Genomic DNA, 14,736 nt, shown 5'->3' with positions numbered 1-14,736 from the left:
CTAGATCATGCACCATATGTGTAGTACTTTTTAACAGCTTTCAAACAAAAAAATCCGCTTGGAAATCCGTTCAGGCATTCATGAGATACAAGCCTTCAAAGTCAGACAAAACAGCCATTTTTGACATTTTGAAAGATGTGTTTGTTATGGGGCTAAACATGCAATTTCGCAATTGCGATCATGCCTAATACATTTGAGGCATTTTTAGAAATTATTTTTATAAAAAAAAAAATTGTTTTTTTTTTTTTTTCAAAATGGCTTCCAACTCGGGAAACTCGGGCTGTGGCAGCCTGGGAGTACTGTAATAACTCGTGAAACTCGTGCCTTGGCAGTCAATGAGTTAAGAGAAACTTAGTGTATGCATATGTGGAAAAAACAACTGGAAAGCCAGTCTGGTTAGGCCACAGCTTTCATGAGCTTCAAGAGATGGCTAAGTTGCAATCATGGATAATTATGAATTCTTTAACCCAAAAAACTCTCTTCTGGGGCTCCTTGTCACAACACATTTTCAAATGGCAGACAAATACATATCAATATAGGGGGTCCTAGGGACTCGTTATGTACAACAGACCATAATAACAATCATGTTATTGGATTGCAGTGTTTCCCCACAGGTTTTAATACAGGTTTACTTTTAACCCTGTATTAGACGGGGAACACATCTTTGTTACGTTAGATTTTCACCACTTTAACCATTATTTTGTGCTTTAACTATTAATAAAATAGCAGATACCGGTATACAAGCTTACAGCACAGCACCGAATGCAGTTCTCCAACTTTGAAATGTCAAGGTCTCCCCTTAACTCGGACAGTATACTGTCAGAGTTACATACTCGTAAGGATCAATTTAGACCTCCAAAAAGGAACCCAGAGAGTCTCTGGACCCCACTTCGAGGACCACTGGTCTAAATGGTCTGTTACTCCTTTTTCTTTTAGTTTTTGTTACCTTGTACTGTAGGTGGTTGTACTGTTAAGTAACTTGAAAGATAACCATAAAAACCCAATATGAAAAAGAATCGTGACAACGTGTATCATGATACAGCTTGGGAAAATATCGTGATATTGTATTTTTCCATATCGCCCACCCCTACGTCAGTGTGTCTCTCATGGTGCTGTGGGTTCTTTCTTACCGGTGTAGCAGTCGGCCCCCGTCCAGTTGGGCTGGCAGGCGCAGGTGTCGGACTCGGGCAGGTAGGTCCCGTGACCCGAGCACTGCTCCTGACAGGCGGGCATGGGGTCGTCGCAGCTCACCCCGGCCCAGCCCGCCGAACACACGCACTCGCCGCGCACGCACACACCGTGGCCACCGCACTGAGGATCTGCGCAGTCCACTGCAGAGAGAGAGAGAGAGAGACAGAGAGAGGTCTAGGTTGGGTTCTCGTTAAACCATTCAGAACGGGGTATACTATATTGTGTATCATTATTTTATGCTTTAACTATTGAAAAATAGCAGATATGCAAGCCCACAGCGCGGCACCGAGTGCCGCGCTGTGAGCTTGTAGATCTGCTATTTTTGAAAAATCTTGAAAATTAGAATTTTGACCATATTCTATAAGTGTCTTTTGAATCCTTCTAAGATTTTTTTATGTCAGCAATCTGGCCAGCCATCGTCAAAGAAAAGGTCCTTTTCACTTAAATGGAGCTCAGTTAGTCTGTTCTTGAGAGACTACTAAGTCAGTGTTTCTCAAACCTTTTCATTTGAAGGACCCCCAAAATGATATTTATTTGGCCACGGACCCCCCATCTCAAAATATTTAGTTCCAGGGACCACCCAGAAGCAAAATTTGAGTTACAAAATGTTCGCTTTGAAAACACATATATTCAAAGATTTGCACACATTTTCACGACTTTTTCAAAAATAGCAGATCCACAAGCTCGCAGCGCGGCACTCGGTGCCGCGCTGTGAGCTTGTATATCTGCTATTTTTCACTGGTTAAAGCATTCAATAACTCTAGGCCTAAATGGGTTAATCATGGGACCAGTGGGTGTGAAAGCAGTGTTCTTTGCATGCCATCCAGCAGTTAACCACCCCAGAGACAATCACTGTATCGGTTCCACAACATTACACTTCATAGGACACTTAGAAGCAGGGCTTTGATAAGGGATGGAATGGGCTGGTGTGTGTGGGTATATGCATATGAGCGCGTGCATGCGCGTGTACACGAGTGTATGTGTGTGTGGTGTGCAGTGTGTGCAGGCTTGTGTTAGTGTGTGTAATTACAGCTGTGTGTTCTGAGCCAGAGCTCAGCTCGGCTCGGCTCAAGGTCAAACACCTGACTCTGTCTCCACAGGCCAGAACTACTGTAGCTAACGCTACGCAAAAGACCTTCACCGCAAACACTCTAGGACTAGAGGGGACAGCGTTGGCACCGCCGTCAACCTCACTATCATCATCATCATCATCATCATACACTGATCACTTGATCAGTTGTGTTACGTCAGTGGCTCTCAAACTGGCCAGAGGTCCTTGAGGAGTTATGAGACTGTAACTTACAGATACGCCGTTTCAAGTCTTCAGGCTTTATTGCCATCTTCCAGAAAATGTCCTGCAAATGCATTTTATTCCCACAGGTTTCTTTCCATGTTTTGCCTTTCAATTTTTTATAAACCCGCAAATGGCAAGAAACCACTCCATTCCCATTGAAAAGCACAATCCATCTTCATAGCTAGATTTAAACTTCCAAGTCAAAGAAGGTCATAAAAACCGCAAAAAATTGCTGATCTACAAGCTGGAAATCTACCGTCTTGGGGATGGGAGGACGTGTGAGGTTTTAAAATGGCACATCGGTACAGTTCCAGACATGGTGTGACATGGTCTGCAACATTGCACAATGCCAACAAGTGCTATACAAGATAATAATAAGAATAATATGGGACTTTAATGAAATAAAATGAAATGAAATAAAATAAAATAAAATAAAATAAAATAAAATAAAATAAAATAAAATAAAGAAAAAAATATAATTTAGGTATAGATTTGATAAAAAAAATAAGGTTATAAAAAACGTTATAATTAACTTTGCATCACCAGGCTTTCCACACGTAGTGGAGCCTGGTTTTCATGCCGAACTGACCAGTGGGATCAAGTGTAAGCCATACAGTGCCTACCAAAAAGCTTTTCCCCACCCGAATGCTAAATCGCATAGCCAGTCTTGTCTTGCCAGTGGTTACGAGTTCAAATAAAACAATACCAAACAAAGTACTTGTCGGATTCATCAAATTACAAATGACTAATTATGCGGGGAATCGTTTGGAGGTCAGGTTTTTGGTTTCTGTCCGGTTGAATGTTATATCCGCGGAAAGTTATATCCGCTCTAGATTGGATAAAAAAACTGCTAAATGTTTTGATCCCAGTCTATTAACTCATTGAGTGCCAGCGCCCTCTAGGGGCCAAAGAATGCCAGCGCATCTCTCATAGGCGAGCGCTTTAGCTTCCAGGACTTCACCTTCCAGGACCTGACGTGCTCACGTTCATGCACGGCATGGAAATGTCCCGGATGAAGATGCTAACAGAATGGCTATTCCCATTTTGTCATCTAAAAGATCATTTTTGGGCGATTTCGCCGTAAATAAACCTCGCGCCGCTTCCCTATGACACAATCCAGAGATATAAGCCTTTAAAGATGTGGTCTTTCATTGGATTAGGCGGAGATTGGCGATTGCGTTCGCAAATAACGTCCGGCCGGGACGTTGCTAGCTTTCGGCTAGTAGCTACAAAAATCAGGCCAGGCTTCAGAAGGCCTCTTATCATTTTTATTCATTTCATTAAATATCCCGGACTAGTTCGGGATAGGCACCCTGGAATACGTCGCGCCGCCTACAATGAACATTGGGTGAACATTGGGGGGGTCTAAACTTTATTTTAAACCATTTTCAATGGAATATATCGTCGGACAGAGTAGAATGGCTTGCTGGCTAGCGGCTAGCGAGCCGGGACCACCCACGTTGCTCCAAGCAGCTCGGGGTAAGTAAAATAGCAAATAAAAAATTGTTTTTGATCCCGAATATCCCGAACTAGTTCGGGATAGGCACTGTATGAGTTAAGACACAAACTCGAACCCTCTTTAAAACCATCTTAGCAGCAACGTGGAATGTGCAATGGGGAATATAGAATATGCGGGGCAAAATAAAATGCACAGTGACGTAAGATATACAGTACACACATATACACAAATATAGATTACCTAGTTCACAGTTGACTCCCTTGTACGCCGGTCCGCAGATGCAGATGCCCTGGATGCAGTTGCCGTGATTGGAGCAGGTGGGGTCGATACACTGCCCCTCCTCCACATTACACTCCGCCCCCTTCCACCCGGCCAGGCAAACGCACTTGCCTTTCTCGTACACGCCGTTACCGCTGCACAGCACAGGGCAGGAGTCTGCAAGACGGGATAGGCACAGATTAAAACCCATTAAGGCCTTGAGTTATTGAATGCTTTAACCAGTGAAAAATAGCAGATATACAAGCTCACAGCGCGGCACCGGGTGCCACGCTGCGAGCTTGTAGATCTGCTATTTTTGAAAAAGTTGTGAAAATGTGTGCAAATCTTTGAATATATGTATTTTAAGAGCGAACGTTTGTAACTCAGATTTTGCTTCTGGGTGGTCCCTGGAACTAGATATTTTGAGATGCGGGTCCGTGGCCAAATAAATAGCAGTTTGACATTGAAAAGGTTTGAGAACCACTGACATAGCAGTCTCTCAAGAACAGACTAACTGAGCTCCATTTAAGTGAAAAGGACCTTTTCTTTGACGATGGCCGGCCAGATTGCTGACATAGAAACATAGGTTTTTCAAAAAACCTTAGAAGGATTCAAAAGACACTTATAGAATCGGGTCAAAATTAAAATTTTCACTATTTTTCAAAAATAGCAGATCTACAAGCTCGCAGCGCGGCTGTGAGCTTGTATATCTGCTGTTTTTCAATAGTTAAAGTATAAAATAATGATACAAAATAATGTGTACCCGTTCAAAATGGGTTAAAACTACATATGGTGTGGCAGCGAGAGCGCGCGCAGGCCCCGTACTGCAGTATATTAGCTGTGAGACCGTAGCGACCTGCCGCGAGTGGGGCTACGCTCCCTTATCTCCGCCGGTGCACAGTTTCAGCAAATCCTCGAGCGGCCCTCTGTCTCTCTCTCCCACATACTGTATACTCGAATATGCGCTCGCGCATACGCTCACACTCACACACACACACACACACACACACACACACACACACACACACACACACACACACACACACACACGCGCACACACACACACACACACACACACACACACACACACACACACACACACTCACAAGCTTATCCCTCACGCTGTTTCAATTTACTCAAGCACCACCTGAGCCCGGCTACCACGTCAACCCAGGAATTGTAGAAAATCCCCCCTCCCCTGACGTCCCCTCGCTCTGAACAGGCCGTGAAAACAATCGTGAAAGCGCAAGATTAGGAAGGAGAGCGCTGGCTGTTTCTAGGATGAGGGGTTGGGAGGCTGAGATATCTCCATGTAAAGATGGAGAGCTGTGTGGCTAATGTAATGACAGCCAGGGAGAGGGAGGGGAGCGGGGCTCGCAGCCTGCCTGTCGACGACGACAGGCTGACGACACTGCCTGACAGACTTCCTCCAACGCCAGCTGGAGACTCTCAGACGGATTAGAACAACAATCCCAAAGACTTCATTTCTGGAGGAAATTGCGCAGAAGGGCCGTGCGCGTCCCACGCGCGCACGCGTGTGTGTGCGCAGACGCGTTTGATCCTTTTAAATCTAACATTCCCCGAAGCAGTGCAATCACATCACAGCACTTTTTTCTTTCTTTTTTTTTTTTTTTTACAACTGTCGCTCCTAACTTTCGGAAGCCAGAGTTTTATAAGATGAGCAAATGAGTCGGGTTTGAGAGGCGCACATGAATAAGAGATGAGCGTAAATAAATCACGGGGCGTGATACCGTATCACCTACCTCCCAGTCGACATATACAGCTGCAATCATTTCACAAAGGTGGATTCGGGCTAGAGAGAGACAGACAGATATAGGGCTGCAACTTTGGCCAGCGATTGTTCCATCTATTACTTCTTCAACTAATGGAATAATTGAGAAATACTTTTAGGGATACTTTTTATTTATTTTTTATCAACGAATCAACGTGAAATAATTACATAATGAATCAATCCACAAGCTCACAACGCATCGCCGTTGTGAGCTTGCGTTGCCGGCTTGCAGATTTCTATTCTTTGACAATCGATTATTTGCTTTGAATCTACTCAAACGATCCATCGTCTTTGTATGATCGGTTAAATCCGGTTCGATTAACAGCTGCACCCCTGGGCAGAAAGAAGCAAGAGAGAAGAGGAAAGACAAAGGGGAGTTGCGAGCGACAACGGAGAGGAGGCGATGAGAGAGACTTGGACAGGGTTCCCACACATTTTTACCAATTAATTTCCAAAACTTTTCCAAAACTTTTCCAGAATATTTAACCCAATTTCCAGGACTATATAACAATAATTCAGCTCAATAACAAGTCACTTACCCCTATGCACAATGCCCAAAGACAGGTAGTGTATGCCAGTGGTTCTCAACCTTTTCAGGCTATGACCCCCGAAATAATCATTATTTTAACTGGGGACCCGGCACCCTGACGAGCACTAAGAGTTGCTCACAACGCCTCGCAGTGAGCATGTAGATCGGCTATTTTCAAAATTTCTGCCTCTAATATTTGACAATTTGGCCAATGTTAAATTTGTCATTTCAGAGGTATTAACAAAATCAATAACCAAAGACAATGCATAGCTATTTTTTTCCAGGACCTTCCAGGACCCTTGATCAATTCCAAAACTTTTCCAGTACTGGAATTTTTTTTTTCTAATTCCAAAATATTTCCAGGAATTTCATGACCGTGGGAACCCTGCTTGGAAGAGACGGGCGGTGGGAGCGGGGGTTGAGGGGACGACATACTGACCTTTGGCGCAGTCTGGACCCAGGAACCCGGCGAAACAGTGGCAGTGGCCGGCCACACACTCCCCGTTCCCATTACAGTCTGTGGAGCAACCGTCCATGGAGTCTATGCACACACACACACACACACACACACACACACACACACACACACACACACAGGGACGTGCAGAGAATGTTAGAGAGGCAGGCTCTGAAATGACTAAAAGGGCCTTTAATAATGGTGGAAATATCGAAAATAGCAGACCTCAAAGCTCACAACGTGTCGCACTACGACACGTTGTGAGCTTTGAGGTTGGCTATTTTCGGTGCGTGATACCACATTGAACTAAGCATAATCAAGTCAATACTGGAGATGTGGCGCAGCGGCATGGATTTCTACACAGAGAGGGCAATTCTTTCAACATAAGATGCTGAATTCAAGTTCAGGACACACACACACACACACACACACACACACACACACACACACACACACACACACACACACGCACACGCACACGCACACGCACACACACACACACACACACATACACACACAAACAGCAGCAGACACACAAAGGGCAGAAGGCAGATAGGAGAATTTGAACAAAACATTTCAGTCGTAACCGCATCAGTTGGCGGCGTAGCGCTCCGTTATTGAATGCAGGGATCTGATAAGCGATGGATAGCTCCCCAGACAGAGGCCATATTAAATTAGTCTGATCCAGCTGCTATTGCTCTACGGGGAACGTCTGGGCACTTGCTTACACGCGTAGCACTAAATGCACTGAACTGCACTCGCTAAATCGGAAACACAACGCGCGGCGCTCATTTACTCCACTCTCCTAGGTTTGATATCAACAAACTTTCTTCTCCGGAGGGCAGAGCTTTGACGGAGCACGTCGCTACACTGGCGACATGAAAACTGACAGTTACGAGCGCGCGAGTTAGTGCAGATCGGAATATGATTGCGCCACCGCACCAGCTAACAACCTCGGCTCGGGGGGAAAGATCAATGCGACACTTGTTCCTCCCCTGCGCCGGGTCTCATCTGGCTACGGTTGTTTCATCACGTTGCGGGCTGTGTGCTTTTAATCATACTCCTTCTATCGGCCTTCAATTAGGGCCTCCGTTCTCACTCCGCTCCCGTATTGATATGTCTGCCGTGTAAGATCTCACTCCGCGGATGCTTAATGGACGGTGCAGTGAGGAGTAGCCGCCTTTGTGCATTTTAGACGGTTATGTAAGCCCGCTGTGCTCCGTCGGAAGTTTCTGGTTGAGAGCTCGAGAGCCCGGAGGCCGTTTATTGAACTCGGAGATTTTGTTCCGCGTTACTCTGCCGGCCCGCAGCGGCAGGCCAGGTCAGTCTGCACGTCTCACAAGAGAGATTATAACAAGGTGAGAAGTGTGGCTGCTGCTGCTTCCAGAGGGGGTTTTAAACTTCAACTTCAACTATAACTATGACACTTCACAGGACCAGGCTACAGGTGTAAAAAGCGTGGGTGAAAATATTTCCTTTGTACACGCTCCAAGTGGTTTCTGGTTTCAAGAAAGGGCAAAGAATAGAGAAAGAAACTAGGGAAACAACAAGGTTTATACCACGCAGGTGAGAGACACCGCTGATATGAGCAGATATCAGATGAGTAAGTGAGTTATGATGTTTGTAAACGGCAACATTTTGAAACGTTTCACTAAAAAAGGATTATATAACTGTACATTTTTCTTCTGACTTCTAGATTGTCTGTGTTTAAAGAGGTGGTGCCATAGTGTTGTACTTTTTCAGTTTGTTATGTGTCTATGGAGTTAACATTACTCTAATAGACTCCCAGGCGTGGTTACAATATGGTTTCCTCCTGAAAGCTGAAATCCTCAAAAGCCAAAAGGCTCAATCGAAATACACTGATTTAATGACGTCATAAAATCATCCCCTCCCCTTTTTTGTGGCTAACTTCAGTTTCAACTTTTTATGTTTTTTTGTTGTTTCATCCTATAAGAGTGTCGCGCAAATATTGGGACCTTGTAGATCAGCTTTTTTTCCCATTTAAAAATAATAAAAACGATGGTTTTGGACAAATCGTACAAGGTTTTCACCTGACCGCAACAATATTATTCTTAATTCAAATGTAACCCAAATTCCTGCGTTATTTCTGGCCAAAAAGCACCTTCATTGTGACACAAACACACAGCAAGTAGCTTTAGCCTCTGACCTCTTTACTGTTCAAATCCAGAGTCAAGAGTCAAACGACTGCAGTAGCTTGAGTCACGGTGGCAAATCCAATGACACGGCGTAGGATAGCAGGCGCACGCACAAGCAAGTAAGCACGCACTCACACACGCACACTCACACACGAAGGCACACACGCATGCATGCACGCACGCACACAAGCACGCACGCACACACACCACACACACTCACAAATAACAAACATGTGCATCCACAGTTATTATGTGTCAGCCGGCAGAGCCTTGAGGCGTGGTGACACATGCTAATGAGACAGCCACTGCCAGGAAGCGGCAGGCGCGCACACACACACACACACACACACACACACACACACACACACACACACACACACACACACACACACACACACACACACACACACACACACACACACACACACACACACACACACACACACACACACACACACACACACACACACACACACACACAGGCAGCTCCTCCGTTCTCCCCGGCAACGCATCGCTACGGAGACCAAAGTCATTTTCACCTCCATCACCTGTCATTGTCACGCCGAAGGAAACGGAGGAACGGCAATCATTTCTCTCCCATTCACACCTATCTGCCTATCTCTCCCTCTTTCTCTACCTCCCTCCCTCTCCCTCTCTCTCTCTGAAAACCTCTCTCCCCCCTCGCTCCCTCTCTCTCTCTGTATGCTCACACACACGCGTGTATTCTCACACGCATGCATGCGTGCGCCAGATGGAATACAGATCCTTCTGGTGACCGACACGTACCGTATACAGAACGCCCGACGTGCAGAAACAGGGCCACGTTCCTCTTCTGCTGCAGAAAGCTTAAAATTATACTACTGTATATGATCGATAATATTTAACATCATATTATGATGGAGAATAAGACTGTGTTACAGTGCATAAAAAATGCTATTTGATTGTGTCTCTAAGTGCTTGTGTGTAGGTGGATAGAAAGAAAGTGTGTGTGCGCATGCACCTTTATGCACATAAGGGAGCGTGTGTGTGTGTGTGTGTGTGTGTGTGTGTGTGTGTGTGTGTGTGTGTGTGTGTGTGTGTGTGTGTGTGTGTGTGTGTGTGTGTGTGTGTGTGTGTGTGTGTGTGTGTGTGTGCGCGCGCGTGCGTGTTGATGTGCCCGAGAGTGAGCATAATGCCTCTAGTTAGAAACCATTCAGGCCTCAAGTTATTACAGTTAAATGCCGTTATAAAACGGGTACCTCCAGCCCGCCGATCTGATTGGTCAAATAAGCATTTCCCATGCTTTATGAGCCCGTAAAGTCACAGCGGTGGTTTATGACCCAGACGGAATTGGCCGCGGCGTTAACTAGAAGTAACCAGGGAGCTAGTTAACCGTGCTATTTTGCTTTCCCCACGCTTTTTTTATTTTCTCCGTTTTTAGGTACTTTGCCTACAGTACAGTACTTTGGGGAGAACTTTTTGAGGACAGGCATTTTGAGCTCATTGCGTAAAGAGTAGAAGCTCGGAGCGGCTGTGTGTTGACAGGCAGAGCATAATAAACAAGTCAGCAGGGACTCCAATTAAACCCTGCCCGGCTGCACACCGAGTGAACTACAGCAGGTGGAGGAGGCTGGCAGCAGCCAACTTACTGTACCACCTAGTTTTTGGATCTTATACAAATATTAACTGGGGAGAAAAACACACCGAGGCACTGTATAAGCTGTGGGAAAAACAAAGATTCCCTCGTTCTGTCCCGCTGCTATTTGACCAAACACAGGGTAGCTTAGCGTGGCGGAGTGGCCCTGTCTGAAGCTCACAAGTTTAAGCTCCCATGAGCAAAGAGGGAAGGGGAGCAGTAGATCAGGGGATTTCAACTTTTTCAGGCCAAGGACCCCTTAGTTGAGAGAGAGATGAAGCAGGGACCCCCACAACCGTTTTGAAGATGCCATATAGTTTCATCGTTTGACAGCGTAATCAGTGTATTTTGGATTCATGTTAATGTGTTTTCAGATATTGAACCACTTGAACCGTCAATACTTAATAAACTTGACCTTTCACTCTGTACTTAGTCTGCTCTTTTCCCTCTCCAAAGCTCTTTGCCGAAAATAGCTGATCTACAAGCTCACAACGCCTCGCAGCTTGTAGATCTACTATTTTTGGCTAAAGTTCTCTATATGGACGCTAGGGTTCAAGTGGTTTGTATAAGAAAGGGGGAAAAAAACAAGTTCCTATCACACAAAGATTTGGAGGACCCCCTGTAGTAACTCTGAGGACCCCCTAGGGGTCCCAGACGCCCTGTTGAAGACCCCTGCAGTAGATGTTTGGTTTCTCACGTGGGAGACCCGTGGGTTTGAATCCTGGGTGTTAGATTAGCAGTTGTTGCATTATTGTTTTCAGTGACAAACATACAGTATGTGGTTGAAATTGAACTGGCAGCTGTGTCCCCTGTCATTCTATCTGCATTTCATGAACTAGTCCTTTACCTGTGGTCAGCATCTACTATGTGTGCGCCATGACATCAACACCTATCCTAACACCTTCATTCTCAATGCGTTATTTGCAGGCGACACCCGGTGCAACTTTGCATGCATTTGTGACTTTGCATGTAATCGTGGCACACATTGTTTCAGGGGAACCGCTGATCCGCCCGACTTCACAGTCGCTTGGTAGGCAACTGTTTGGACGGTTCATGAGATACACGAAGGACAGACACACCACATACATAAACATACTCAAAGAGATTTGTGGCACTACTGAATTCATTTGTTAGCACAAATGTGATTATTGCTTTTGCCTTGACTTTTGGTAAGTAGTAGGTAAAATGAATAAATATTTGTCATGTCATTGTACTGCTACAGGGCTGGTGTGGTGTTATTTATTTTTCTTTTGACAACTTCAAAATGTAAATGCAGTGCTTAGCTGTCAGGTTCTTTTCTGTCCGTGTATCGGAGTTCTGTCCTCAAGAAAATGAAAAGTGTCTTCAATGTGTTGTCATGAATTTCTGGCGCCGGCCGGCCGCTTTGTGCACAGAAGATGGGATTACAAACGGGTCTAGCTCATCTAGTAGGAGGTTTTGGCCAGGAAGCCATGCAACCGGCACAGTGGAGAATTACTTATCACTCCGGGTAATGAAGTGTAAAAGATGCAAAACGTGTAGATTTAGAGGACAATTTGACTTATTACTACTCTGTACTGCAGATACCCAACATGTGAGCTACAGTACATCCCTGTATCTAAAGGCATGTACGAGACAATGTGTTTCACCCTGTCCGTCTGTCCGTCCGTCTGTCCGTGTGTGTGTGTGTGTGTGTGTGTGTGTGTGTGTGTGTGTGTGTGTGTGTGTGTGTGTGTGTGTGTGTGTGTGTGTGTGTGTGTGTGTGTGTGTGTGTGTGTCCGTCTGTTATAGTCACCGAACATTGCTGGCCCACAATAGCCTACCTGACCTGGCGGAGACCTGTGCTCCGAGCACTTTTTATAGTTCCCTCTGCTCTTGGTTTTACGAAACGAAGCTCCACGTTCTGTCAGTTTAATGCAATGTCCAGTATAACACACTCATATACAGTATAGGGCCTATAAGGCTGTGAAAGTTAACACAATATTAAAGCATTTTACGCATGTCAACACACATTTTGTATTTAGTTTTTGGCTCTTTTTTAACTGTATGCACAACATGTATTCTAGAACTCAGCTCTTCACGTTCGCAAGCATGCAACATACAGTGTGAGCATGCAATTGAACTTTGCAGATGTGAGAAAACTAAAGCCACTGGCCACTAGGACAGTTTGGATGTGCTTGCTTTTGCTACTAAACACTCGTTTGAAACACAAACCAATTGACTTGTCAAATGGCCGATTTTGAAATGTAACAAACCAATTGACTTGTCAAATGGCCGATTTTGAAATGTGCAGTGGAGGAAGCTTGGCCTGAGTTGAGATTTCCCCTTATTTCACCCAGAATTCCACTGCATCACATTGTTGTTTTCAGAGAATGTATGAGTGCTACTGTGTCACTGTGTAATAATGCATAGGCTACCGTAGATAAGGAAGAATATGTAGCCCTATCCGTATTGTACTCTGCGTAGCGGAAATAGCTCATAACACGTCTCATAACGACACTTTGTGAGCTTTTAGAGTTATTTTAGCTTTTTTTTTTAATGTGGTGATTTTTTTACATTTATAACGATATGCCCAAAATAGGGACGCATTCTTTTTTACAATATGTTTATTGCGACTGTAGGTCACAGTTTACTATCAGAACCGTCACAGCTTGTCCGTAGATGTCCGTCCGGACGCATAACGCCTGACACTGTGGTTCCCCTGACACATCACTGTGACATCACAGTGATGTCACAGTGATGTCAGATACTCAGAGCAGGGCTCTCCATATATGGGCATAAAAGGGATTCTGTTAGGGATCTCCATATATGGGCATAAAAGGGATTGTATCCCAGATGATGCCCTGTTAAGAGAACCACACTAACATAATCCATATATGGCCAATACAGATGGCCAATACAGATGGCCAATACAGATGGCCAAGACAGATGGCGCGACCTCGCTTTTCGCCCTTAGGCGTCTTATAAGACATGACAAGACAAACTGTATATAAAAGCAGAAACAAAACTAAAACCAAAAAGAAGACCAGATAAAAAACTAGAGGACAATTTTTTAAGTGGTTAACAAACGTATATTGTGGCTCACAATATTATGCTCACAATAGCATTAGGTGCTAACAGTGCAAGCAGTAAAATTGCACATACCTGGAATTCTTCCATCCTACCTATTAGGAGCAGTGGGGGACTATTTTTAACAGCGCCCGGGGAGCAGTTAGGGGTTAAGTGCCCCGCTCGGGGACACTTCGACACGAAGCCTGGGGAGCACGGGATCGAACCGGCGACCTTTCCGATTCCCAGAAGGCCTCCCTGCCTCCCGAGGCACTGCCGCCCCAGTTTGAGTCCTATTTCTGTGTTACGCTCCCTTTCCACTGTTTCCCGCTCACTTTATTTTGTTTTATATTTTGTATCGTTCTGTTTTGTTCCCACATAAGGGGATGGGGATGTTTTTGTGAGAATTTATTTTCCTTATGCGTTGGGACACAATTGCATTGTGTGAATGGCTTTGTTTAGAACATACATGGGCAACTGGCGGCCCGGGGGCCACGTGCGGCCCCCACCTTCAATTAATGCGGCCCGCAGGTTAATACCAGAATACTGTTATAGCCTATTATTAATTTCAGCTGTTACAATTACAACCATGATCTGCTTTAATTCTGTCAGTCTTTTAGTAGCTTAATGACTAGTATAGTAGTATTTATATTAGTATTTTATGTCCATTGTTTTTGTATTTAGGTTCATAAAGTTAACGTGTGTATATAACCAAATTGAAATTAAATCAAAATGTTACATTTGAGGATTTCAGTTAAAAAAAATAACAAAAAATTATTCAGGATTCCAATTCAAAAGAAGCAGAAATAGCCGATCTACAAGCTCAAAACGCATCGCTGTGCGATGCGTTTTGAGCTTGTAGATCTGCTATTTTTGCTTCTATTGTATGCTGTACTAGAATGACAAAGTAGGACGTAGCAATATGCAATGTGACCCTCTGGAGTGAAGGTGGAAATAT

General features: G+C 44.6%; 1 protein-coding gene across 1 annotated transcript in view; it reads right to left on the bottom strand.

Annotated features, from left to right (window-relative positions):
- tenm1 (teneurin transmembrane protein 1) overlaps window positions 1–14,736 on the bottom strand; it is a gene marked incomplete at both ends in the record, with an annotated part of 491,087 nt that overhangs the window by 218,226 nt on the left and 258,125 nt on the right. The window contains 3 exons of the mRNA XM_080745426.1: window positions 1,131–1,331; window positions 4,185–4,379; window positions 6,963–7,064. Of these exons, the coding sequence (XP_080601552.1) occupies window positions 1,131–1,331; window positions 4,185–4,379; window positions 6,963–7,064 (498 nt within the window). The remainder of the gene's footprint in view (window positions 1–1,130; window positions 1,332–4,184; window positions 4,380–6,962; window positions 7,065–14,736) is intronic.

This window comes from Nannobrachium achirus, assembly GCF_963921795.1.
Source record: "Nannobrachium achirus genome assembly, chromosome: 17".
NCBI classification, from domain to species: Eukaryota; Metazoa; Chordata; class Actinopteri; order Myctophiformes; family Myctophidae; genus Nannobrachium; species Nannobrachium achirus.
The sequence above is the reverse complement of the archived record's forward strand: the minus strand, read 5'-3'. Positions and strand labels throughout refer to the sequence as shown.